This window comes from Hippocampus comes, unplaced genomic scaffold (genome assembly GCF_001891065.2).
Source record: "Hippocampus comes isolate QL1 unplaced genomic scaffold, H_comes_QL1_v1.1 scaffold147, whole genome shotgun sequence".
Classification (NCBI taxonomy): Eukaryota; Metazoa; Chordata; class Actinopteri; order Syngnathiformes; family Syngnathidae; genus Hippocampus; species Hippocampus comes.
Genome location: NW_017805009.1, coordinates 2,651,611 through 2,679,319, shown reverse-complemented (window position 1 = coordinate 2,679,319; position 27,709 = coordinate 2,651,611). Strand labels below are relative to the sequence as shown.

Below are 27,709 nucleotides of genomic sequence, written 5' to 3'. Positions count from 1 at the left end.
AATCACACATATAATGCTCAAAGCTCACCTTGAGGGGAAAATTGTTCAGAGATGTGTTATGGGAACCTGTGCTGCAGCGAAACCGAAGTTGTTGTTCATGTGAGAACTCTGTCATTTCCATTCCAGTAGTGGCTGTTGAGAGCTCACGGCGCTCATAAGCAGTGCAGGTTATGCCAGTGAAGTGGGCTGGTCGAATTAAATGGGCTTCCATAACAATGTTCCTGGAAACCTGTACAAATGATAAACTCCACTCTAGGCTCTGGTTTGGAATGGGTTCTAGTCTGAAAGAAGCTAAAGAAGATTTGTATTTATTTATTTGTTTTTAAGTTCTCATGAGAGCTCCTACCATGGAAAAGTCCTGAGCATGGCTGTGCAGCTGAGGCCAGGCCAGAGACTCCAGAGATCCCACTATGGAGCTGCAGGCTCTCTTCTCTCTCTGGGCCAGCGCGAGGATCTGGTCATCCACCTGCATCAAGTTACTGCCCATTTCTACCAACACCCCTGGCAACTGGGGTCAATGCAGACACAGTTCACGTTATGTTACTACATGTGTACATATATGTATACACTCACCGGTCTCTTTTGCTGGCACAATCAAACATGACACAAGGTTGTGAGAGCTCATCAGGTGTGCCACTTATACAATTGTACTTAAGTTGTCATTAAATGATGACATATTTGTTACACATAACGTATCTTTGTTCGTCTATCTATGCTATGACATAAAATGACAGGCAGAATGATGAATCGTTTTTCCATAAGAAGTCAGAATATACAATTAACTTTTGTATCTACTAGTGGTGTGATTCCACACTGAATAAGAAAAAGTGAGGAGATTGTTTTGAAATATAATATGAAATACTGTATGTGCTTAATAAAGGATGGGAACCTCTGCGCTAAAGGGATCAAGGCACTGGATCGCCATTTCTGATTGTGCAATTCAGTTATATGCTGCTATAAAATACAGAAGAATTAGATTTAAATCATGAACTTCAATTTGACAATGTTAGTCAGAACAGCCGTCATCTTTGTAAAGGTAGATTTAAAATAAAATACAAAAGCCCCGTACGTGCATTTGATATTTGTAATAAACATTTCAAACCTCTTCCAGCTGTCTGACATATTCCATAAACTTCTCCATCATCTGTGCAACATAGAGCACATCCACTGAGTCAGTGAAGCCCGCAGCCTCCAGGGTGTATTTGCGCACTTGGTGGGCCAAAGTGACAGCATTTGATGTATTGATGGGCCTCTGCGATCCAAGTGTTTGGAAAACAAATTTCAGTTTCCCGTGTTTTATACGCATTGAGCACATAAGGTAGCATCACTGACCAGGATGAAGGTATGCAGGACACGGGTGATGCCATTTGTGTAGTGACAGTTTGTGTAGTTGCCCTCCTGCCACTTCCCAAAGCGGTCACACAGGCGAGAGGCCTTTTTCTGCTCCACGTCCCCCTCTACGGACAGGGACGGGTAACGCAGCTGCAGGCAGTACTGATGAGAGGTGATGCCCGCCAGTGTTCTTGGCCATCTGGAATTCCCACCAGAGGAGAAAACGAATAATGCACATTTAAATATTCAGCGTGAATATGGGCAACTGTAACTTACCTGAACTCGCCCCGGTTGTTCACAACTTTATCCTCTGGGCAGAAGGAGGCGCTGTTCTCCAGCACCACTATTTCAACAGAGCGAGATGTGTTTCCCCTCCCGGTTGTAACCACACATTCCCACTCTCCACTGGCCTCCACATGTACGTTGAATAGAATAAGCTCACTGGATATTAAGCATACACAACATATGACAGGGCTTTAGTGCGCAGTGTCTTTAAAAACATTTGAACATGGCCTGAAAGCATCTCATGTAGTTTCTTCACCTGGTAATGAAGGTGCAATCGTGCACTACATTGCTCTCCAACTGGACACCCTTCTCTGGGTCAGAGGTCACCAGCTGACCATTGTGATGCCAGTGCAAAGCGGTGACTTTATCCACCAGGGCGGCAGTACAGTGGAACGGCAGCCGATCCCCTTTGAAGACCACCTGACGCTGAGAGGGCAGCAGTGTCAGGGTGTGCAGGTCCAGAGGGCCATCTGGCACGATGGAGAAGACAACAACCTGAGATTGGCCCATCGAATGTGGGGGATCGCTACCCGAGTGAGTAAATTCTCACCACAGTTCAAGTGGCTTTCCCGGAGTCCTCGTAGGGGTTTTCCCCTCAGGCTTCTCGGATAAGCACACAGGGTTTCATCCCCCAGTCGAGCCGAGCTGCTGCGAAAGAAGCCCGGGATCCAGTGCAGCCCGCAGTCACATGACAAGTATTCCGAGTTGAAGTTCCTGGTGACAAAACTCACTGTCATAATGCGTGTTTCAGAGAGACGAGACTTCACACTGATGCCACAGTGCCAAAACATACACGTTGGATTACTTTAAGACTGAAGTGAAAACGGATACTATACTATAATGATGCGCTGTAGAGTCTTCACCAAAGAAACTCTTCAATAAAATTTTTAGGAGTTTTGGCTTGGGACAAGCATCTATTTACATTTACAGTAGAAAGAGTTTATAAGAGAATTGTAATTCATGAATAACGTACAGTCTACTAATAATGTGGCTATTGGATATTGACAAAAAAAGACTCACACAAGCTTGAGGGATGGTAGCTCCTGAAACACGCCTGGATCTAAGGTTGATATGATGTTTCCGGATAAGTTCCTAACCAAGCACAAATTGGATAAATACGTTATGTTGGTCGTTTTCCCAAGACGCAGAAAGTGCAAGTACATCATTTTAACTTCGTCTTACAGTTTCGTGAGATTAGTCAGCCCTTGGAACATGTCTGAAGTCAAGCAGCCAATGCGGTTGTTGGATAGGTCACTGAAAGCGGGAAAAGACCAAGAAATGCACTTGGTTACTTTTGATCCATTGGATGTGTCTCAGCAACCGATGATATCATGGCCCTTTTACATTATGTTTCTGTGATATCAAATTGAACTACGCTGCATTTAAAAGGATGACCTACTTTTGAACTCTGTCTCAATCGTCAGTATATTACTTCCCATCATTTTGTAGCACAAGAAGGCCCGCGAAGTTAGAGGGTCTGAAGTCTTCACCTCACTTATCTTTAGTCCGTGGCTCCATGGAACACCAGTAAATGTTTATCGGCAAAAGCAGGGCCCCTGGCCTGAGTGTGATGTATTGCCACAGCCAGAGAGATGTGCTCTGCTGCTCCTCTGACACTACCCAGCAGAGCGCTGTCCAACGCATGTGTTTATCTCCCCCCTGTTTGTTTTGAGAAGCCCCAGTCCTTGCAGGGAAAACACAAGCAGGGGGTGGAGGGAAGGCGAGTCACGTGGGGCAGCACATAGATGAGAGCAACTCCAACCAGCATCTCAACTCACCGGTCAACCAACCGAGTTGTTGTCCAGTGTGGGACCTTCCTGGTGCAGCATGAGTGGTGAAATTATGTATGTGGATGTTCGATTTTTTTTTCCCCACCCAGATATCAGCCTTAATGTGCTACCACATTAGTCTAACCTTTCGAATTCATAACACTGCCCGAAGTACCTGAAATAACTGAAAACCAATCACATTTCAGACTTGCTTTAGCAGGTTACTGCCGCCCAACAACCTCAGCATTCTTCCATCCTGTGATGTCTATGACATTTAATAATCAGGATTTCTGGTGAGTATGATGTATTTTATTAAATTGTTTCTGTTACATTTGTCATTACGAGGTGTATTAATTCAGGTACCGGTAAGTCCAGGTACCAAATGCACAGCCTGCCACTGAGTGTGATGTTCTACCCCAGAACGTGAATGCTGTTTAAAAAAAAAAATTTAAAAAACTCTTTTCCACGATGGAAGAACTGTATTTTCTCTTCAGGCTGTTTGAGTCATAATGGAAAAAAAAAACTATAAAATAGTATCGTATGGTCCTATCAAATGTCGTTTTCCATTGAGAAGAATTTGCATTCAGATGGACACGCAAACACAAATGTAGCTTTCCTATGATTTTTCAACAGTTTTTTTTCAATCACCTGGCCTCTTGACTATCATTCCACAGAATTTGGCTCTTCCAAATGTCAACATGAGACAGGTGTTGTCTTCAGAATCATTTGTAAACTAGTTGGTTCAATTTCTCTTACCCACATTACTTTACTTACTTTCTCTTTTCTCTTCTTTTTTGAGGAACGTTTGAACTTATTCCTGCCTCAAAATGCATGTGACCCCTTTAAAATTACCTGGATTTCTGTATATACTGACTGGTCATAAAAGCATCCATCCATTTTCTGATCCGCCTCATCCTCACAAGGGTCGCAGGGCGTACTGGAGCCTATCCCAGCTGTCTTCGGGCAGGGGGACACCCTGAACCGGTCGCCAGCCAATCGCAGGGCACACAGAGATGAACAAACCATCCACGCTCACACTCACACCTCGGAACAATTTAGAGTGCTCAATCAACCTGCTATGCCTGTTTTTGGAATGTGGGAGGAAACTGGAGTACCCGGAGAAAACCCAAGCACGGGGAGAACATGCAAACTCCACACAGGAAGGCCTGAGCCGGAATCGAACCCTGCTCCTCTGCACTGTGAGGTCAACGCACGAACCACTAGACCACCGGGCCGCCGAAGTAAGCATTCATTTAACTGAAAATTAAAAATATTTTACCGAATCCACTGTGCACAAAACGACACAGGATAATTGTGACTACAGCAAAGAGATATTTTTTATGCACAGCTGTGTAGGGGCTGTGTAAGGCTGATGACACTTAAACTACAAATCCCACATTGCAACGCAACAGCTGCCTTCCCAAACTTTGTCTTCAGGCGGCTGAAACACCACGTATCTTTGGTGGCACGTGTATGTGTGAGCAGCTGTTGTCTGTGATGGAAAATGAACCAAACATCCCGTACAGTAGGACTTGCCTCACTGATGAACGCCTGCTGTTCATCTTTAGAATTGTGAGAAAGATTCCAAGTGCCGGGCTTCGGCAAAATGGCAGAAGAGAGAGCAAAGTATTTTGAAAGGTAAAATCTATCATTACTATCACGTTGAATGAAAAGCACAGGTTTTCTTCATCGTTTTAGGATTATTTTTGCTGCATGTTTTGAATTTCTATATTTCACAGATGGTTTCGTGCAGAGCAACACATTTTAAGTTATAAGTGGATTTAGTATGGAATAATATTGTCTTGAATCTGTTTCAATTCACATTTATGTTCAAAAATGTCAAGTTTGAGTCTCTTTTTGGCCCACAACCGTGCCTTGAATTTTGGCCCACTGTGCAAGTGAGTTTGACACCCATGCAGCTAAAATACAGAATCCAAATTCGGATCAGTCCACGGTGAAAACTGACTGCGTTTAAATGGTGGAAATTCAGCCGTGCTTCCACTCTCCCTCTGAGTCGGGTGCTAGACAATGTTGAACATACTGTGTATGCTCTGTTACAACCATTACACTGGCAAATTTTCCTTGACAGGGATGGTGATGTCGCCAAGTGCTCGCTCACGTGGGCTTCAATTGGTCTCAAGTAGTTTGACACCTGCTCCATTTGTGAAGTGACTTGAGGCATCTTCTGTTGTAAATCTGTACAATTTAAACGCAACCTAATTGAATTCATATCAAGGAGTTTTTTTTTTTACCTTTTAAGACACCAAGATCTCAATCAAGCAATCAATCACAATTCCAAATACAAGTGACTTTCCCTTTCTATGTGTCTTTTTAACACCACATTGCCATCTGCGGGGGTTGAAAAGAAGTAGTCATCCTATTTGGACTATGTAAGGAGTACTGGGAGTAAGTACAGATTTGTGATTTCAAATGTAGGGCTTAAAAGTAAAATAATAAAAGATAAAAAAAAAAAAGGACAGATACCTCAAAAATCTATTTCACTGCGGTATTTTGTTACTCGGTTTAAGTTATTCCTGCCAAAGGAGGTGTAACTAGTTAGAAGGTTCGCTTTGTTTTTCCACCCTCCACTGTAACATTTTCATGCTGTGTGCATTAAAAACACAAAAACACACTATAATGTGAGGTATTAGTTGAAGATCACATACAGTATGACCAATTTCTGCTTAAATCCAGGTCATTCCATAGGGTTCACATACAGCTTCTTGCACCTGTCTATGTACTTTTTATATTACCTAACATGACCCACAAGATGAAACACCTTCATGGTGAACGTCACATTTGCTATCAACTGCCAGACCAAACCTGTGCTCTTGTAAAAAGACAGATAACTCTCAACTCCTAATTTGTCTTTTAATAGTTGCAAAAATCTTCTTTTTGCATTTGCTGCTGCGAACTGGAAGGTGAATCACATCCACTTACAGTTTCCGGAGCTCGGAAAGGCCTTGGAAGGCTCCAGGCATGATGGTGCTGATTAAGTTGTGCTTGAGATCCCTGTGGAGAGAGAAAATATCAAATGATATAATATACACGGGGGCAATGTTGACACATCTTCACGGAGACCCTTCACATAAACGCTTTATAAAAAAACAAGAGAACCGCGAGAGAGTGATTCTCACGGCCAAGCCTGGTTCCTCAGGCAGAACACAGCAGGATACCGCACAGCGATAGGAAATCTTATCCCGGCAGCCACATGGACTTGAAGTGAAACTTGCCCATAAAAAGACCGGATAAATCTTTTTCTCCTTTTCTGAAATCGTTCGTTCATCCCATAATTTTGTTCAGAGAGACACCATAAATATTAATTCTTTCAGCTGCCTTTGAAGCTCTAATTTAATTTTACCCACTGCACTGTTCTCCACCCGCTTCCCATTCCACATCTACACCCATGTGGTAAAGGATTTAGCAAAACTCCCTCGCCGCCAATCAACTTTGTTCCGTGTTTGATTTCACATCCAAGTTTGCTTTTTTTTAACTGCTCTGGTGAGAATAGTGAGGCTCAAGCAGGTCAGGAGACTGATAGTTATCTGCAGGACATGGTCGGTGCAAGTCGGAATGTCCATTACATCACACTTTTATCACACGGATTTCCGCGCACGAGCACACAACCAGGCCATACAGGATGTGGCCTTTATCTATTCAAATTCTATAAAGGATGCTACTGCACTAGGCACGTCATCAGGGGGATTCTGTGTCGCAAATTCTGTCTGTCCTCACTTTTCTCAGCAGTGCTGCCATATGACATGCATAACCTCAGGAGCTATGTTGACCAAACGGTGGTTTCAGAAAACAGATTGCACAAAAAAGGTGTGGTACATCTGGGAGTGGAACGTTTCCAGATTATAGATACCAACGATGGATACAGTATCGAGTGCATATATCGCAAAAAGTTTTTCATTTGCCTTGGCTTCCATATGAATTTAAGTAACATCCCATTCCTAATCCATAGGGTTCAATATGACGTCAGTCCACCACCCTTTGCAGCTAAAAGAGCTTCAACTTTTCTGGGAAGGCTGTCCACAAGGTTTAGGAGTGTGTTTAGAGGAATTTTGTCAGGTCACTTAAGGATGTCGGACCAGAAGGCCCGTCCCTCAATCTCCGCTCTAATTCATCCCAAAAGCGTTCTGTCGGATTGAGGTCAGGATTCTGTCAAACTCATCCACAGCAGACTCTGTCATGCATGTCTTTATGGAATTTGCTTTGTGCACTGTTGCACAGCCATGTTGAAAAAGGAAGGGGTCAGCTCCAAACTGTTCCCACAAAGTTGGGAGCGTGGAATTGTCCAAAATCAGCAGTTTTCAGTTTTGTACTTGAACGAGTTCAATGAACAAAAGTTGATGAACTCGTTCATATTTTTGGGGGCGAGCGTGAAGTGAACGTACTTTGAGTAAAGTCATAAAATTATTGAAGGGGATACAGCCCGGTTCTTTCGGCAAACAAGTCAGGAAATACATTCATAAAAAATTGAAAAGTGACTTATTAATAACTATATGCACTTTGAGGTGCATCCTTAGTTTCCTATCTCAGCTTGGTTTATATAGCAGCGTCCAAGCAACATGTTTTTCCCCATGTTTTTGAAATCGAAGGGTGATAGGAAACCTGGATAGTAGTGTGGATGGAATGGTTAGAAACAACTGGGAAAGGCTGTTATGGCAACAGCTCGCATAAAACACAGTGGAAGAAGGGGGTAAAAAAGAACTATGAACGAGTTCATTTTTTAACTTAGTTGAAAATTTCCATGATGAACTATGAATGGAACTAGTTCATTTTAAAAATTGTCAGCTGAATGTTGTTACTAGTTTAAGTAGAAAATGAACTTTGCCAACACTGGAAGTTTTAACATTTTGTGCACGTGTTTCTGTCGAGGTGCCCTTGAGCAAAGCATTGTCCCCACCACCACAGCTCAAAAGGTGCAGCACTGTTTGCACACCTCTTTCAATCTGACATTTCTTCTTCCATGCCTTCATGACTGGTGTGGTGTGCAACACAAAATATATGTATACAGCAGAGTGTACGTTGAATTTCTCCCTGAGGGATTATAATCGGTATTTAAAACAAAAAAGATTTAGAAGAGTTCATTAAAATTAAAGGGATGACGCTTAGGCATTCCACTCGATATAGAAACCAGTGAATTTATAAGCATACGCACGATCTAATTCCAAAATATGAACAAATTCAATTGAAATCCTTCCTCTTTCCGTAAATCTCTTCACAAGCTGCTCACAAACTCAAAGGGTGATATTTAAGTGATGATTATTGCCGTGCCCTTTTGATTAGACCTTAAAAAGAACTTCATAAGCTCAGTGGCCTTGACGCTTGAAGACTGACAACAGCTTTCACCAGGTTGGGATAATCATCAGACCAAATACACTTCAAAGTTTGCATTCTGAGCAAGAAAATATGAAAAAGTACTGCGGTGGTAGCTATATGTTGCTACATGTGAGGACACTCATCTGATACTGTACTGTAGGCCGAACACCCAAGAGGCTGAATTTGAATGAAATCCTCTTTGGGCCGCCTCGCTGCTGGCCCAGACTGCTGGAGTAGAGCAACGTGCTTGGAGGGTGGCGAGAGGCTAATAATGAAGATGTGTAAAGCGCTCCAGACATGTAGATTTCCGTTCTAAGAAGCACCGCGTTGGGGACGTGAGTGCTCCGCTGACATTGTTTAGGGCCTGGCCCCGGAGGGAGCTGGAAAAATGACTGAGGCCGGAGAATGGCCGCTGATTATCGCTAGACTGGAATCAGGAATTTCCTGTTCCTGTAATTTTCTGATGGCGAGCCATTGCAATCCTGAGGCAAATTTCTTCACTGTAATTCTAGTTATCTCCTGTTTTAAATGTATATGTGGGTTAGAAGTCAGTTTTGAAAATACGAAAGCAAGCGTTTGACAAAGGTCAGAGGAACCATTTTTGTTCCGCGTGTCATTTCCTGTCTGGTTGCCGTCTTAGCAGAGGCCCTCACTCGTTTATTTTTATAGTTTCCTTTTTCTCCTTTTTTCACAAGCTAACTTTCCCCTTGAGGGAGGGGCAGGTGGTTTGGGGCATTTGAGCGCTAAGCAACATTGTCCCTGTGTATAGTTCAGCCCCCACCTCCATTCTCCTTAACACACTTATTCACAATGGGGTCTCTGTACCGCACCCCCCAAACACGCTCCTGCCTTTCCCCTAAAACAGGAAACCAGGATCTGCAGAGCTCTTGTTTTTCTACTAATTTCCTGCTTTGTTACCCATTGCCCTGATTATTTTCTTTCTATTCTCTCTTCCCCTAAGATTGGAGACCTAATCAACCTTTATCTGTGTTCTTTTGGAAACTGATTGCTTGGTAAATAGTAAAGCATAAGTGAGTGAGACAAAGAGACGATATTGTGAAAGTTGTTGTCGTAATAGCCAACTTTCCATTTTAGTAATATGCATAAAATGACCGGCGCATAATTTGAGACATTAAAGGGGGCGGAGGGGAGCACAGGAGTAACATTTTTATTTTGTGCAGCATTTCTCGAGTTGATTACATGTTTTATAGTCTGCAGCAACAAGAGTGTGATGCTCTCCTGCCAGGAAAAAAACTTTATGACCCTCAACTTGTTGTTGACTTCATTTTTGGCATTTGGAAGGACCAAAGAAGAAGACGATTACAGCTTTAGCGCTTGTGTTATCTTCACGGGATCAACTAGCAAGCACGGTGTCTGCCATTAATGATGATACGTCGGTGACAGAGCATTTAATGCATTGGGAACACTTTCAAGACAGGATCAGTGGAACCTCGGGAGCCCAATGCCCATGGAATTTGACCCTGGAACATATTCTGGAAAAATGCATCAGGCAAAACTCAAGCGGTCCAAAATCAAGTGATGAAAATACTCGATGATGACCATAAGTACAATATGGCGGGACGTCAACAACAACAAGCAAGCAGTCATATCACTCTGCTCCTGGCTGGCGTGATGGAGGAACATAAACTGTCAGGAAGGAGAGCGTTTCAGTAAAAATACATTGAAGTCCAGAGAGAGCTTAAGATTTAAGAGCATTAAAACCATATCAATCTTTCCCAGGAAGTGTGTAAAATAGATTTACTGACATATAAAGCATTCAATTTAGTAATTGGCCCATGAGGTGACATGCTATGTGTTTCGATAAAGGCCTACAGCCATGACGGAGTTCGGCTTGTATCACAAACACCGGGCTCCTCCAGTTTATCTGCAAGACACATCTGGAGTCTATCAAGTCCAGCAGCGCCCCCCTTTCTGTTTCCCCTCTCCGGCACGCTTAACCCTTTCCTCACCCGCTCCACCCCTGCATGATAAGCGTGAGGTTACCCAAGCAGGGTGGTGCAGGGAAATGTGTTGACGTAAACGTTCATTTTCCAGAGTGTGGCATCCACTGTCATACGGCGTAGCAGTCCGGTGCGAAACCGAGACGGGGCCGGACAGAGAGGCTGCGCTCTGCGATGATTATGCAGCCCACCTCTTCTTTGTTCCAACTCATCAGCGTCCTTTGCTTAGCCTCTGTGGAAATCTCTCGCTGAGGAAAACAACCCTCACATGTATTTAAGACAAATTGCAGGGACATGTGCTCGCTCTCTCCCTCCCTCGCTCGCTCTCTCCGGCCACCATACCATCTATAGCCATCATGGCTACCCCTCCCTTGTGTCGGTAAGCCTGTTTAAGTTGGACTACTTCCGAACCACTATATGTTCAAGAGTCGCCTGTCTCCCATTTAGCAAAAGACACAAAATGTGCTCACTTTTATCAATAATAAACATAAACGATAATGCCGCCTTGAATATATTTAACATGGATGTGGACCAAACCAATCCAACATGCAAGCCAAATGATGCATGATGTGTCCTCATCCATGAGGCTCATTTTAGACTTTTGAGTGGAGGAAGCTACATAACGTTGCCAAGCTCCTGAGTCACCTAGCTCACTGCTGCCGTTCAGACCTGACCAGTGCAGCGTCCTGCTGCTCCCTCATCCATCATCATGGCTGCCCTCTGCTCTCACTCCCTGCTCCTGCTCTCCTCCCCACATAAGGGTGAGCAGAAACAGTAATGAGGGCCCCTTGCGCTGTGCCTGCCTGTCCTGCGTGTCCCAGGGTGCAGTGGGGGCCCAGTTGGACAAGAGCCAGGCAGCCTCGGCCCGCTTTTGCTCATTATTTTCATTACTTCGCTTCAAATCAGCACAGGACAGGCTGCTGGGATCTGTCCACAACTCATAAAGGTTGTTTGTGGGCCTGCCTGCATCACCTCCCATCCGAGAGGGTGTTCACAGCGCTGAAGGTCTGATGGCCAGGACTGTATATCCGCATGTCAACTCTCGATCAATACACTGTTATGTATGATATCCTAATTTGGGGCATTCATAACATGCGCCAAAGTTTCACTGCGAAAAGTACTCTGGTAGTCCGTGCCTTGCTCAAGGGCATCTCAACTGAAGGCAGATGAGCTTCTCTCCAGAATATGTCCCCATGTTTCCATTGCAGTCATTATGGAACCATTCTCCCTTTCCCAGAATGAAAAGAAAATGGTTATGTTATCCTCCAAGAATGAGAAAGTGGCCTGCTAACTAACAAGCACAAAGACAAACATACACTTAGCAAGCTCTATGACTTTGTGAATGTATTTTGTTATGTTTCCAGTTGTGTCTCCATGGAACCTTTCCCTCAAGCATCAAAAATGACTAATTGGCTCCATTACCACGCATTATTTTCCATGAACCAAGAAATAACCTGCTAACATACAGATGGACAAACAAACACAAATATAGTAATTCACTATTATTTTCACAGTCATTAACAACTCAGTATTGTATCCATCTATGCTTGTGAACAACTATACCATAAACTGTACAGCACATTATGCCACAGAAGCCAGGTAGTATTCAAGCCCAAAAATGGAAAAGAAATGAAGCATTCCGAGATCCAAATGTAGCTGTTGGACACCACGGCTATTTAAAAGAGCTACAAAAACACAGTTCGAAGGCAAAAAACAAACAAGGCTAAATTGCTCCGCTGCACTTGGGTGGTTTGGCGAGTTATGAAGGCAATCGTGGCTTTGTGGAGGTTTGTCCCAATGAAAGGGCTAACTGTGAAGATTTCTGCAAAGTCTGGGAGAGGGCGGCCGAGCTATTCATTTATTCGTCCTGTTAGCAGCAGGAGCAGATTAGATTGCGTTCGCAATGAATACGCCTGGTGTGAGTGTTGTCTTTACCAGCGCTATTTCAAATGCTCTGACAAGAACCGAGGGTGCCCATACTAGCAATCATGCTTAAAGTACGAACATCACCCCTGCAAAGGGTAGCAGTAGCTCATATGTCAGGATTTTGGGCTTTGAAGCCACAATTGACTACTGCCGAGGTGCCTTGAAGCAAGGCATCAACCCTTCCACAACACCCACCTCTCTGTGACTGCATGACTGTCATCCGGTTCCCTGCATGGTGTGCAAAACCAAAATATATATGCAGCTGAGTCTAAATTGAATTTCCCCTTGACGAAATTATAATTCATAAAACCCGCGATAAAATGGTTTTAAATAAACTAAAATTAAATTAGGTGTGTGTGTGTGTGTGTGTGTGTGTGTGTGTGTGTGTGTGTGTGTGTGTGTGTGTGTGTGTGTGTGTGTGTGTGTGCGCACGCGCGCATGCGGCCAGTGAGTGCTTGTCTTCTAGTAATGGAAGAGATGCTGTGTATTTCCCTGATGTGTTTACTCAGCCTTAGTGGGCTTGCCCTTTGATTATAGTACTGACCACATAATGTGACTAAGTGTTCACTACCGCTCCAAATGACAAGCATATGGAGATGACATACTGGAAGCAATGAGACGCGCCCAGGACAACGATGGCAGGTTCATTTGGCCGAATAGACATTGAAACTGCAGGGAGGAAAATGTATCACGGCTCCATCTCTCCACAAATCACTGCAACGGTGAATTGGAATGTCACATTTTTACCATCAGACGGCGATTTTCCCATGCGCTTCATTGCAATGACGAGCGGTGCGGCTCAATGAAAGGCTGAGTGAGTGGACCTCCGCTGTTGTGTGTCAGAGAGCCAGAAGAGAAATGAAATGAGCCTTGCATGATTTTATATGTGTTCTCCTTATAACGGACACCCACGACTCCCGATGTGAAACCCTCATACGTGTTGTCAACCACTTCCCAGTCTCCAAGAAAAACTCCACCCTGTTGCCTCCTGCTAGTTTTACCACTGCTGCACATACAAGGTTGGCCCCAGTGGCTGAGCTCGTGTTTCTCGACCCAACGACCCTTCAGCCTTACGGGGAACCTTGTCTGCACGTACCAAAACAAGCACGACTGGCTCATTTTACATTCAAAATGTTTTTTCTTTGCCATATTCACATTCTCATCTGGCCATTCTTCGTCAGCGTCTTTTTAACTGTAGCACAAGAAAAAGCGGGTGACAGCTTGGCGTAGGTGCAGACAAGTGAAGAAATATCAGCAAATCAATTTTGGTCTCCACTGGCACAAGCTCCCATAAGTGAGTACAAAGAAGATAATGACAACAACAAATTACCTCTTTTCTCACATTTGGGAGATGTCTGCTGAGCTTTCTGGGTGGCAGATCTAAATGTCATGTGGAACTAATATTCCTTTATAGTGTGTTTGCGAAACTAGAGCATCCCGACAGAGACAGTGTGTTTCTTGTCAGCTACCAGGATGCTGTAAAGCTTTACTGGCATCTACAGTTATTTTGAGTGTTATGGGAAAAAAAAAAATAACCCAAAAAAAAAAATAACCCCAAAAAAAAAACCTTTCATGAAGAGCCAACTACAGAGAGCCAGACGTGCCACGATGTTATTTGTAAACATTAGGCACAACTGACAAACGATATCCTAACTGATGCATGTACAAAGATAACAAAGCTCACATTTGAGTGACACTGTGGCGATAAAAGGGAAAAAGCAGAAAGTAAATCAGTCAAAGACGATAATGCAGTGGGAAAGAAACCCCTCAAGTCTTATAATTTTGAGTTTGAAAAACATTTGGGGGGGAAAAAAAAATGCTTCGAGAGTTATCACCTAGCATGAGACTTTGGGGTACCTTACGAGGGCTCAGGTCAACGAGCTTCAAATGATGAACTGAGTGGTTTGGTTGTTCCTATTTTGGAGGGGAGTGGGGGGGTTGGGGGGGTGGAACTTTGTCTTTTATTCCCAAAAAGGATCAGTCTCAACAAGGGGTGTTAAGAGAAGAAGAATGCACAACCATTTAGGGAAGATAAGCGGAGTATTATGATTATGAAAGTTATGACTGAGTACAGTATGGAGTTGTTTTCATGCTTCACAGTTGTTCTCCTTGTTACTCTTCTGTGACAATTAACAATTTTCGAAGTTTCCGAGGCTAATTCACAACACTGCACCATTATCATGCTATATGTGTTATGTTTCTGTCTGGTTACATTTGATTTTGTTCCCTCATGTGCCCTTTTTTGTCCACCACGCTCCGCCCTTGCCTCTTGCCTGCTTTTTGGGGTCCAACAACTACCACCATGCAAAACGTGACAGAATGACCCAATCATTGACTGGACCCCGCAGGACCAGAGGCCTGGTCCCACTGGCACCCGTTCCTGTTCCCGGCAAGGCAAGTGTTGCCGTCGCCCTCCATTCCTGTCCCCGGAGAGGCAAGGGTTGCCGTCGCCTTCCTGCCCTGTTTCCACCGAGTCAAGCCATTGGTTGACTTTGAGACGTCTGGGATCCATCCCTTGAGGGAGGGGTACTGTTATGTTTCTGTCTTGTTACATTTTGTTTTGTTCCCTCATGTACCCTTTTTTGTCCACCCACGCTCCTCCCCTGTCTCTTGCCTGCTTTTTGGGTCCTACAACTACCACCATGCAAAATGTGACAGTATGAAAGTTATGATTGAGGGTTGTACTTTTGAATTAATATTCTAAACTTCTTTTCAAACTTGTAAGATCTGAAATCTTACTTCACAGTTTTTCACTTTTGTCAGGGGGAGGGGGGGTGTCTGTACTAATTCACCGCGAAAAACAAGGGATTACTGTACAGTGCATCAAATAATTTTTCATTGGTGACATTTGGAATTCCCCAGCATTTCTTCGTGTTTATCTCTGAAGTTCTATTTTACATAAGTCCTTCTCAAATAGTGGGGAGGGATGCGATGGCACGGGGTGCATGTTTGACCCCAGTAAACATGATTTTAATTTTATTTTTTTTTCATCTTACCGGTAGTAATATAAAGTGTATTTTGACATTCACTACAGTAGGTGACAGTGGTGTTGTTATTTATTAATATTATTTTTAATGTCATTAAAACTGATGCACAATCTTATCTGTTATAGCCTAAAAAAAAAAACAAGTTAATAAATTCTTTGTTGTAAGTTGATCCATATTTCTTTTTTTTAAATTTCTTTAATATCAATAAGTACACTATGTTATGCAAAGGTGTACTGATAATAATTTTACAAGCAAATTATGCTATTTATCGTTGCTTTGGAGAGTTGGCTAGCGCTCACACATGACCCTCATGAGGTCAAGTGCTCTAGAAATTGGATGGCTGGATAAACAGCAGGCTACGGCACAATTACACAATTGTTTCGTACCTTGATCCACTAGAAATGAGTGAGGAGGCTCAGCCCACTCGGAGATCAGACAAGGCCCAAAAAATTCTCTCTACTGTTTATTTCACTTGCCTGTCAGCTGTCTGACTGCTCATCGAAAGAAATAACGGCGCAACTAAAAATGGCTAAAGGAAGCGAAGCTGACAGCCTCCCATGACGAGGGATTTACCTGACTGAGAATGATTGAGGTGAAACTATGAGAACGTGTCAGTGGAACGAATGCACATCCAGCCAGAGCAGAGGATCATCATCCTCCTTACTGGACTCAAGCCCACTGAATGGAAGCACACAAGAGCTGCTCAGTTCTCATCATATCCTGTCTGATTTGCTCCCCAGAGGCCCTCAAAGTGAAATAGCAGCTCACACATATGGTGAACTACACACGCAATACACATGCCAAGCTGGTTATTGATAAAGATTGATGAGCTACTCACAGCTTCTCCAGGGCATTAAGTCCAAAGAAGGAGCCATTGTTCAGGACCCTGATTTTGTTGTGGCTCAATATTCTGCAAGGAAACACACACAAAAAAAAGAGGATAAATATTCCTTTGAGGATTCATTGAAATACATTTTATTCTGATGACATTTGTTTCCGTGAAAGAGGAGGAAGTCAGGTTTCATCAAGCCGCACGCAACAAGGAGCAGTCAACTGCCTATGTAATGGTCACTCGTGATACAACCCTGACTAGACAACAGGCTGGATGGTTCCAGTGAAAGATCGAAAAGAACATCAAGATTATATGCAGAATACTAATCCCGATCATCATTTTGCATGCATTTTGTCCATCAAAAAGGAAGTCTGTCCGCATCAAGCACATGGCGACACAGGCTGTGTTCAATTGGTCTTTTCCCCTCGCTCGCCTGCACACGGTAGTCTTATCACTGCACAGACACACTGGAAGTGAGGCTGGGATAAGTGGCATGGGATCATGGGAAATGGACATTTAGAGTCAACAAGGCTCTTCACTCGTCACAATGTGAGAGTGAAGTCCAAGTGGCAGGCGATGGGACTTACATGACACTCTTATAGTGCTGACTGGAGGAAGTGTGGGCGGGCTCCATGAACAGGATGTTTGCTTTGGCTTCATTAAGGTAGACAAGACTTAAGTAGTGAAAAAGACAACATTTTGGGGTCTGTTTTCGTCGAGAGCGCATTGGCACATCTTCATTTTTGTGCCGGGGCAAGTTTAGTTTATAGTGTCTGGGAATTTGGCAGACCACGCTGTGATAGGAGGGGCATTCCGGCGGATCGGGGGCATTTTCTTTTATACGCCTCAGCGCACCTGAACATTTAGTGACTGAAAGTAGACTCATCGACGAAAAGCAGGTCTAAGTTGTGGCTTAGGTGGTGTATCTCCATTTTGGAGGATTTGATCGAGTTGCAGGCAGGGAAATTCTGAGCTATGCTGTGCGAGGTGGATCTCATTGTATTTCATTCAGAGATATGACAACAGCATGCCTTGAATCCTCTGAATCATTGTAGAAATCAATTTATTGAACACATTCATTCATTCATTCATTCTCCGAACCGCTTGATCCTCACTAGGGTCGCGGGGGGTGCTGGAGCCTATCCCAGCTGTCTTCGGGCAGCAGGCGGGGGACACCCTGAATCGGTTGCCAGCTAATCGCAGGGCACACAGAGACGAACAACCATCCACGCTCACATTCACACCTAGGGACAATTTAGAGTGCTCAAACAGCCTGCCATGCATGTTTTTGGAACGTGGGAGGAAACCGGAGAACCCGGAGAAAACCCACGCAGGCCCGGGGAGAACATGGAAACTCCACACAGGGAGGCCGGAGCTGGAATTGAACCCGGTACCTTTGCACTGTGAAGTCGACGTGCTAACCACTGGACTACCGGGCCGCCCTATTGAACACATTATTGTTATTATTATTATTATTATTATTATTATTACCATCTTTGATATATTTGTAAAATCATCTCCCTGGCTACAGCACAGCGTAACACAAAGATGCATGATCGAGGCTGTAAGGAAGAGTCCAAGTGCCCACTTCATGGTGGCCAACTCTTCCTTAGAAACGTACATTGGACGCATCGATCTCCTGCATGGACTCCAGCGAGTCACTTCTGCTTATGGCATGTAGGTCATGCATGCGCCTCTCTGCAATGAATTTAAATGGATAGAGAGGAGCGGTATCCACTGGTCAGGAAGCAAATTAGCTGTACCAGTATTCACTCCCACAATGGCGCAAACGTCCATTTCAACACTCCACCCACGCACACAGTTAAGACTTGCGCTGGGCTCCAAAAGAGGCCTCTTTGTGGCACCTTCTTCAACTCACTGTAATTGTGTATTATGCTACCAAAGCACATGAAGAACAAGAACCAGTTCCATATTTGACTAAAAATGTGAATAGAGCAGCTTATTGTCTCTTTTAATGTGTGAGTCATGCTGGAACTTTTGGCATGCAGCACAGTGTTATGGTGGTGAGCCCTTCTGCCTCAAGTTGTAAGGTTCAGAGTTAAAGCCAGGTTAAAAACAATGCTTTTTTTCACAAACCTATAATTAACGTCTTTCAAAGCATCTTTAACATCATTATTCCAAACTCATGTTCTTGTACTGTATGTTCTGTTCATGATGTTTAGGACGGTAGTTTTATTTTTTTTACTTTGCTCACAAATGTCTTCAACTCTTTTGTTTGTAAATTCTTTTAATTCTTTTACTTTTAATTAGGTGTTGTGTTACTTTGTGTACGAAATGCGTTACATTAATAAAGTTGCCATGCCTAAATCAAACAAACATATAAACCTTCCAGGCGGCCCGGTGGGCGACTGGTTAGCGCGTCGGCCTCACAATGCAGTGGTACAGGGTTCGATTCCTTTGTGTGTGGGGTTTATTTCTCCCAGTGACTGCGTGACTACACTCACAGTCACAACTATGGCTAAATGAGCGTCTAATCAACCTACTGTGCGTGTTTTTGGAATGTGGGAGGAAACCGGCGGACCCGGAGAAAACCCACACAGGCATGGGGTGAACATGCAAACTCGGGGTGCATGTGCTAATCCGTAAACCGCTAACACAAAAACAGTGCGCCTCTGTTTTTAGCATTTATTTATTTATTTATTTATTTACAACAACATACAGCCCCAGAGGAATGTGTTTTCTCTTCTTGAAGCTTGAGTCACATTTTTAAGCTTCCCCTCTCTGCAGAATTAAACCTGGTATGGTCATCCTCTATGAACCTCACATTATGTTATGTTTCATTGAGTTAAATGTGTTGTTTATGTTTACTTAGGTTGTTTACTTATGTACTCAGGTCTAGACCAAAGGAATATTTGTTCTCTTCATGGTGTGAGTCGCAACCTGTTTGGACCACTTTTGAGATGTACTGTTGGATGTAAAGTCCACTAATCATAATAATGCGGTCTGCTAGTTAACATAAGTGTCTTTTACTTGTCATTGCAGAAACTGCTTGCTTGCCATGATGCGCGGCGACTGACGAAAACAAATATACTCCAATAGTTCAACCTTGACAGAGTGATATTCCAATTTGCATCTTTGAACACAAGCCTGTTGACAGTTTTGCAGGTTTACAGCCCAGTACGCTGCCTGGTGGTGTCTCGCCGCAGGAGGCCGTCACTAGCGCCGCCATTAACACACCTTTTAAGTTTCACAACATTTTCTTCCGTACCACGTGACGATTAATGGGGTGTTTGTGACATTAAATGTGCCTTAATCAAGACAGTCGAGCCATGGCTGCACTTTTAAAGGGGATCTGGCTGTGAACAGTCTGTGAACCCCCCCACCACCCCCACTTGTTTCCTGCCACATCAATAAAAAACACTGCCTTCAGCTCCACGCCTTCCAAGTCAGTTAATGACCTGATTAAATCATGCAGCTACGGTTTACTGGAACAAACTGGCCAGCGCTCACTCCTTCCCTTCCACAAATATTCGTCCAGGAAGAAAAGAAAGGCATTTTGTAAGCAAAATCATTTTTGCCTTTCAACGTCCCGTTGCAATCATCTTCTTTAACTACGACATAAATGTTGCAGAAATGACTACCGATCGCAACATGCACGAAGGTTTTATTCAAGGTGAGGCGGTGCTTGCTTTCCAACCGCTTCCAGCAATGCTGCTTTAAGGCAAGCAAAAGTGAACAACTTTTATTATGTTTGGCAACAGTGTTTACAACCCGCTCTTGGGGATGCAAAAACTGAGTGTGAACATGTGTTGCTATGCATCAGTCCAGACAGTATGTGCAGCTCAGACGTACTTCATTTGCAAATATAAAACGTTCATGTTTCATGCGTGTACAATTTGTGACTTAGTCGCCTTCCTATTTCATCAAATCTGTTAACTGGGGGCGTGGCTGGCTGGTGACCCCGCCTCAAGACAAAGGTCAGATGGGACAGGCTCCAGCACACGCGTGACCCTAATGGCCCGAATTGAACAAAAAACTGAATGGATGGATGTTATCTGTGGATCCTCCACGTAACATATTCAGTCAAGCTACCAGTAGCTAAAATGCACATTTTAACTGGAAGGTTGCCAATCCAATCAATAGTAATTCTAATATTTTAAAACAATGCTTAAATCTTCATCATTTTTGTATCAAATTGAAATTGGTTGGAAATATGAGAGTAGAAAATGGGGTTAGTGGCCACACTGCAGTGTCAATTGCAACACTTGATTTAAAAGGCTCACACGTAAGGCAGGAGGATCACTGGGGAGAATCTTCTTCAGTCAACACGCACAACACAACACAGGGGCAACTGCTACCCATGACACAATGGACAGGTTGTCCCAGAGTCCATCATAATGTCATGGACACTGCCTGAATGACATCATAGTGCGGATAAATGACGCACGTCGCCGGAATCTGAACCTCTGACTCCCAAGACATAAGGTCTCTCACTTGACTTTGAGCATAGTATCATTGCTATAACAGAAAGCAGCCCCAAGATGAAAGCTATAGACATCCGGAACTGGCGGAATAATTCAAAACAGATAGAAGAGGAGAAAGTCCCATCTGGTGAGGGAACACGCCATTTAATTCAATGCAGGCAAGTTAAAGTACAGATTACTCTCCTTTGACTCAGCTTATTGTGAAACCAAAAAAAAAAAAAAAAACCATTAGTTAGATGACTGGCCATATGTTTGGCTCAATATGTATGCATTACCTTTTGCAGCGCTTTGTCATCTACAAGAAAATATGGTTTAAACCGTTTGAAGAAGGTTAGAATTTATACCAATGTATAGCAGAGATCATTCTTCAGAATAAGTGTTTGTACAGGTATTTTTCCAACGTGTGAGTCATTTATGATTTGGAGTTGTTTAATTCTTAGCACCTGTACACACAAAATATGTCTTTCCAGAGGTGGGCCTCTCAAAAGAGTATTGATAAATGATGGGAAACTTAAGAAAAGATGACGGACTAAGCACTGACTGAGGTGGGTTTTCGTCCACCAGTGTAATCTTCAAGTACTGACAGACCACTCAGTCCGCCACTGACAGACACTCGTTTTGCTGGCGATTGACAAAAACAGGGCATGTTGTGTGTTTGTTTGCGGGGCTGAATCCAAGCAGGGTTGCTTCCATACATACGTATGGAAACGCTTTGCAGTAGGTGGTGAAATGCACCAAAGAGCTGTAACCCGCCAATGAACCAAGAAGAAGAAAAAAAAGGAGAGGATGAAAAAGAAAATGGAAATAATGCCGATGACAATGCTGACTGTTTATAGACACAAGTAGAAGTACGACCTCCGTGGATTGGATTTTATCAGCGTGTTCTCGCTGTACTTAAGAGGTCAACAGATTGGCAAATAAATGTGAAATCTATGTGAGAGTTTCTGTGTGGAAGGTTCTTTGCGTGGTCACCGTCTGATGTAGATACACTGATATATGCACTCCATGTAGCATTTTAATCAAGTTGGATTTTTCATCTGTTGGACTATGATGTGTTTTTTTTAGGAGGGGGCGAAGGACAAATTGACTGACGATCACAGTTTGGCTCTGCTTAAAAAAACTGACGGACTGCCGATAACAGACACAAAAATGAGTTACGTGAAGCTCTCCAACAGACAACAAACTTGCAGATTCCCAGAATTTTTGAGTATGTCCAGACTTTGCACCCTTGTGCATGTGTGTGATGTTTAGCTATATTGAGGACATTGTTCTCTTAGAAACAATCAAGAGAGCAACTCTGAGAAAGCGAGCGGCCGACCTCTGTAAACAGACAGAAATAGTCCGCGTTCCCATTAGGCTAAACAGGAAACCCAGCCAATTAGCTGTTTATTCAGAAGCCGACTTCCAGGGTCAGGCCTAGGAGAGAGAGCACTTCCCGGACGGCCATTGGGCAGACGGATCGGAGCAGTGTGTTCAAGCAGGTGGCCGCTGACACACACACACAAGGCCAAACAAGGTAAACACCGCTATGGAAGAAATGTCCTCAAAAGAGTCAAATGAGGCTTTGTGACGGATTAGCAGATGGAGTCATTTAATCGAATTAGCTATACGACACATGGCACAGAGACGCTCTAACGCCGTCCAGACCAACTAAGCACTGTATTTAGCATCTTTGATTCACTTAATTATTGAGGACCTGCAAGCTAATTGAGTCCATGTCATCTTTGTGACGAGTGAGGGTTCATGTCAGAGAGTCTCATTCAGTGACTTCTTCTAATCCATTTACACATAATGCACATGAGACCAAAGCACTGGAACACCAGAGCCGCTGAGGCCAGTTTTTCACGTCATGGTGAAACTGGTGAACAGCATCTGTCACACATTTCAACCCTCAACCCTTAAAACCCTTACATAATTTCTGTGACTCTACCCCTTAGAAACGTCAGCATTCTCAAGTAAGATCAAAATTGTACAGTACGTAAGTATAATTAAATCAAACTGAAATGACCTATACCAGTCCAGAAAAAAAATGTATACATAATATTTTATTTTCTGTCACAGTCCAATGAAGAGCAAACATCTCCAAAATCACAAAGAGCGTGATTGAATACGACAACAACGGTGAAAGACTCAAAGTGTTGGAGTAACTATGCTATCAATGCAATTGCCCGCCCCCAAAAATCTTATTGGTACCTTTAGCTTGTGCTTTACTGCCTGGCATCTCATATACGGCTATACACTATATGATCCACATTACATTTCTAAAACCGCAAGATTTTTCCACCGTATTGTTTATCTATAATTTGGATGTTCTACATGACTTAATTTGTTAGTTTCTCAAAGCCAGGTCCTTAGAGACAGAGTTATTCTGTCGCATGGTTCACTTCCACATGTGGCCAACACTGCATGCCCCTATGTATGTGTATACCTGTCAGTATTGTACACTGCAGCTGCCTTTCAATTTTTCCCCACAGCTGCTTTTGGTTGTGGGTCATTGCGTGTATAGTGTAGTTGCAAAGTGTGGTGCACAGCAGCAGCAACAACAGCAGCAGCAGCAGCAGCAGCTTTCCAGATCACAACCTAGTGCAGAAGCGTGTCCCGTCCAAACCACAACCAGAAGGTCGAAAAGCCAAACACAAGATGATCTCCTCACTGCTGCCACTACAGGTTTGGTGACAGAATTCTCCTCTTTTTACTATTTATTGTACGATATATATACAGGAAATGGTCCATCCCGGTTTGCTATTTGGTTTCAGGACATGAATGAGATGCATTAGTGTCTCCAGTGTGTACTCCAACAGGCCTTTGTGGCCCTAAAACATTTTGACATGCTGCACTGTACTTTGTTCTGTGGCGCTCTGCAGCTGAAGGGCTCAATGAGAAGATTTTTTTTTTTTTTTTTTTGTGAGCGATTTATGCAGGATAATTGGCAGCGCAACGTTGTAGCTCTTAGCATGTCTGCTTCCCAGGTGAGAGGTTATGGGCTCCAATTTCTGCTTCAAAAAAAAAAAAAAAACCCAACAACAACAACAAGCTCAGTTAATCATCCATAGGTGTTAACCGTTATTTGTTCAGATGTGCTACAGAAAATGGATGGATGAAAATTTCTACCATAAAATGCGAAATGGGGATAAAGCGTGAAGATAATGACACCTAAACACTGCACCCCCCCCAGGAGTTATTTCAGCACAGACAAAGCGGCGCAGCTCTAGTCTAATAAAGAGTGTCAAAACAAGCCAGTTGGCCGCTATGTAAACACCGTTTAACTCCAGATTTGGTCTTTACGCTGAAGGACCACACGTGAGGTGAAAGAGCGAAACCCTTGAAAGAGCCGTAAAAGCAGCCTGAATTGGGAGACCAATGGGAGCCAGATAATGAGAGTGATTTTCCATGAGAGTCTCGTGGCTGAATTAAACTTGTTTTAATTAGCATACTGACTCCATGATGCACAACAGCGCCTGTGTCCCAGTAGTGCTTACGCTCTTGTAAATAAGAGAAGTTTCCGAAGAGGTGATTCAGGTCTGGTGAAAGCGATACAGGCCTGCATCGCGTGACTACTTTGATTTGTGTATGTTATGGCTCAGAACGTTCTACGAAGCGCCGTCCACGTTTTTACTGCTTTTATTCTCCTCCCGTCTTATTTCAAGTGCACCGCAGATGAAAAAGATACTTAGTTTTATAAATAGGTATACATCACACACTTTGCACTCCGAGTAATAAGGACAGACATGGTGAATCAACAATACAGGGCTGCCAAACCAAAGATGGATCTAAATGCTCAGTGTTTATTGGATGAGAAAAAAAACATGACTGAAATACATTTCGCCAGAGTTGAACATTGCAGAATTTATTATGAGGTACACTGTAGAGCTGAGTTGAGTTATGAAATACAGTTCAACCTTCGAAGCCAAACGGTATCCACTTTAGGACATTGAACCACAACTCATTTTTTTCTGATTTGAAACACACATAATAAAAATTAAAAAAAATGCTGGATTGTTTTCCTAACCCACTGGCTGGGTAACTATGGCTTTTCAGCTGATTGGGTTACTTTTACCCAAGGCCGGGTTTAATATTATGACACCGCAGATTGGGTGAAAGATTAGATTTCGGCTGGCTGAAGAGCTGAAGTTGGTCACCGCGTGAACAGAAGTTGAAGTAAACTTAATGTCACTATTAGTGGTTGCTCAGTGAGTAACTGGGGTTCAAGTCCCAATCAGGGCAGATGTAAAAACTACGCCAAACTAAATTGGAAAGTGTCCTACTGTGAAAATGTTTTCCTTCTCAGAAAATGTTGGTAATAAAATTATTACAGTTGACCACCGCTAAAAATCCTAAACCCAATGTATAAAGAACCCAGGTATAAATAGATTAGGGTTAGCTAATCTATTTACAGACATAAATATCACAATGACATGTTTGTGCCAAAAGATTAGGGTTAGCTCATCTATTTATGGGTTACTGATACCGTGGTTCGGGTTAGAGTTGGGGTTAGCTAACCCTACCACGACCCAGGTATAAGTGAACTAGCAGTGGCTCGGTCCCTTTTGGACCCAGGAATATTTATTTTATATTTGGTGCACGATTAATAATTCATTCTTGGCTCGATTCAGAGCCCGGCCTTCCTGTGAGGAGTTTGCATGCTCTCCTCGTGCCTCTCGTGGGTTTTCTCCGGGTACTCCGGTTTCCTCCCACATTCCCAAAACATTCATGGCCGTTGAATGGAACACTCTAAATTGTCCCTAGGTGTGAGTGTGAGCGCGGATGGTTGTTTTTCTACGTGTGTCCTGCGATTGGCTGGCAACCAGTTCAGGGTGTGCCCTGCCTACTGCCCAAAGGCAGCTGGGATAGGCTCCAGTATCCCCGCCCCCCCCCCCCCCATGAAGTTAAGCAGCGGGGATAACGGATGAATAAGATCATAATGTGAAAATGAGTCGTGCACATTTTAACATTTTTGTATTCGCGACACAAGTGTAAATGATGTGCAAGTGATGATGTGGAAATATTTATTATCTTCTCGCATTCTTCTTTTTTAACGAAGACCGCTTCTAGAGGCTCCTCCATATGGAATGGGACTCAAAAAGCCACTGAAAAAGCAAATACTAGTGATGCTTGCTGAACTGAGCTATAGTGATGTACACTGACATCATAAATGATGACATCATGGCTTCCACTAAGAATATCATCTGAAATGCAATCGTCATAATTCATGCATAGCTAGATGGAGAGATAACAAGATGACTATCTGCATTCTTTTTTCACTTTGTCGCTGGTGTATGTTTATCCCCACGCGACTTAAAGACAAGAAGCAATCTGCAGTTGAATTTAGATGGAAGATAACATGTTTAATTTTGCCTCTGATGTCTGAGGTTTGGCCAGACACCGTGTGGCTTTTTGGTGATTATAGTTTTAGCCTAGTAAATTGTCATTTTGGGAAACTATGTGTGAGTTAGAGTAGAAAAAAAAAAAAAAAACGGACATAAATATCACACTGGCATATTTGTGCCAAGCCAGCACAGTGTTGTTGCTTTTCCTGCCAAATGGCTATGCCTTACGTGATGCTAATCTCCAAATAAATTGCATTTTTATCATCCCAGTTAATGATGTTTACGATGATTGGTTTCAGGCCTCAAAAAAAGTGTGTCAGTTGAGTCCTCATTTCTCTTACGGACTCTCTATATCTCTCTCTCTCTCTTGGTGGCTATGTCATCTTTGTTGCAATGAGTACTTTTGAAGAGGCCTCCAGACCGCGCTGAATTATTCAGCACCCGGGTACGTCCAAATTGCTTACCCCTTTGTTGTAAAAATACAACCTGTGCCCAAGGTCGCGGTAGCCCCTTCAGCTCTGAGCTCATCCTCTTGAGAGTCATTGTATTCAATGCAAAAGAGAGACTAAATGCCCTTGGGCGCAACAGGCACTTTAGCGGCAAATGCATGTCAAGATTTGAATGTCCTCATTGTCTCTGAGCCACCGGCGGGCTTGTCGCAACCGACAGAGAACACTGACTGACTGCAAGGCCCGTTTAGTACTTGTCATGGGAAGGAGCATCCATGTAATTGCACGCAAAATATTTTTTGTCTTCATGGACTGTGATCGAATGAGTCAGTCCTCTGAGAGACCGCACTGAGGGGTGGAAGAGATTATTGACTTGCATCGCGAAGTGGGGAAAAAAAAAAAAAAAAAGAATAACTTCAAAAGCAAACTAAATGGCACACAGTAGAGCAAAAAAACTCAGCCAAGGTGGAGCTGTTACAAAAATATATAAAATCATATCATCATGTAGTGTAATACTTTGGGGGGTTGGTGGGAAGGGTGGGAGTTGTTGTTGAGCAGGATTACACATATAATCTGCTCAAGAACCCATTCAATTTTGGCGAGGATCTGAGCGGTAAAGCTAAGGTGTGGATACAAGTTTTCCCCTTTTTGTTGTTATAGTTCACTTGCGCTTGACTTTTAACCAGTGTAACCTTGAGGCTTGCTAAAACGGAGCCTGCACTTGATATGCGCACCCATTTATTATAAAGCATTCTCGTCTTCGGAAAGCAGACGGCGCTATAGGCAGTGAGGCTGTGTGGTTTGTGGTCTGCAGATTTAGATTTATATGTGACCTATCAGATGTATAAATATGGAAAGTGTGCAATTTTAACTGTGGCAGGGTATGTGAGGGTGTGTGCACAAGTGGTCCGAACGCTACTGGTCTAAAATTAAAATCAGGGTTTTAGAAACGTCTTTAATTAAGGTGGGGAGGACCGAACGGCTATTTTGAGAGCTGCGGCCGTGCACGCCCTTTCCGCATGAGTGTGTGTGTGTGTGTGTGTGCGTGTGTGTTTGTGTGTGTGTGGT

At 43.3% G+C, this 27,709-nt stretch overlaps 1 protein-coding gene across 1 annotated transcript in view; it reads right to left on the bottom strand.

Moving 5' to 3' along the window:
- Positions 1–27,709, bottom strand: part of adgra2 (adhesion G protein-coupled receptor A2) — a 45,550-nt gene that overhangs the window by 4,133 nt on the left and 13,708 nt on the right. The window contains exons 2-12 of the mRNA XM_019862761.1: positions 16,427–16,498; positions 6,327–6,398; positions 2,800–2,871; positions 2,638–2,709; positions 2,168–2,331; positions 1,874–2,087; positions 1,609–1,773; positions 1,333–1,531; positions 1,103–1,252; positions 347–508; positions 29–229 (exon numbers count right to left, since the gene is read on the bottom strand). Of these exons, the coding sequence (XP_019718320.1) occupies positions 29–229; positions 347–508; positions 1,103–1,252; positions 1,333–1,531; positions 1,609–1,773; positions 1,874–2,087; positions 2,168–2,331; positions 2,638–2,709; positions 2,800–2,871; positions 6,327–6,398; positions 16,427–16,498 (1,543 nt within the window). The remainder of the gene's footprint in view (positions 1–28; positions 230–346; positions 509–1,102; positions 1,253–1,332; positions 1,532–1,608; positions 1,774–1,873; positions 2,088–2,167; positions 2,332–2,637; positions 2,710–2,799; positions 2,872–6,326; positions 6,399–16,426; positions 16,499–27,709) is intronic.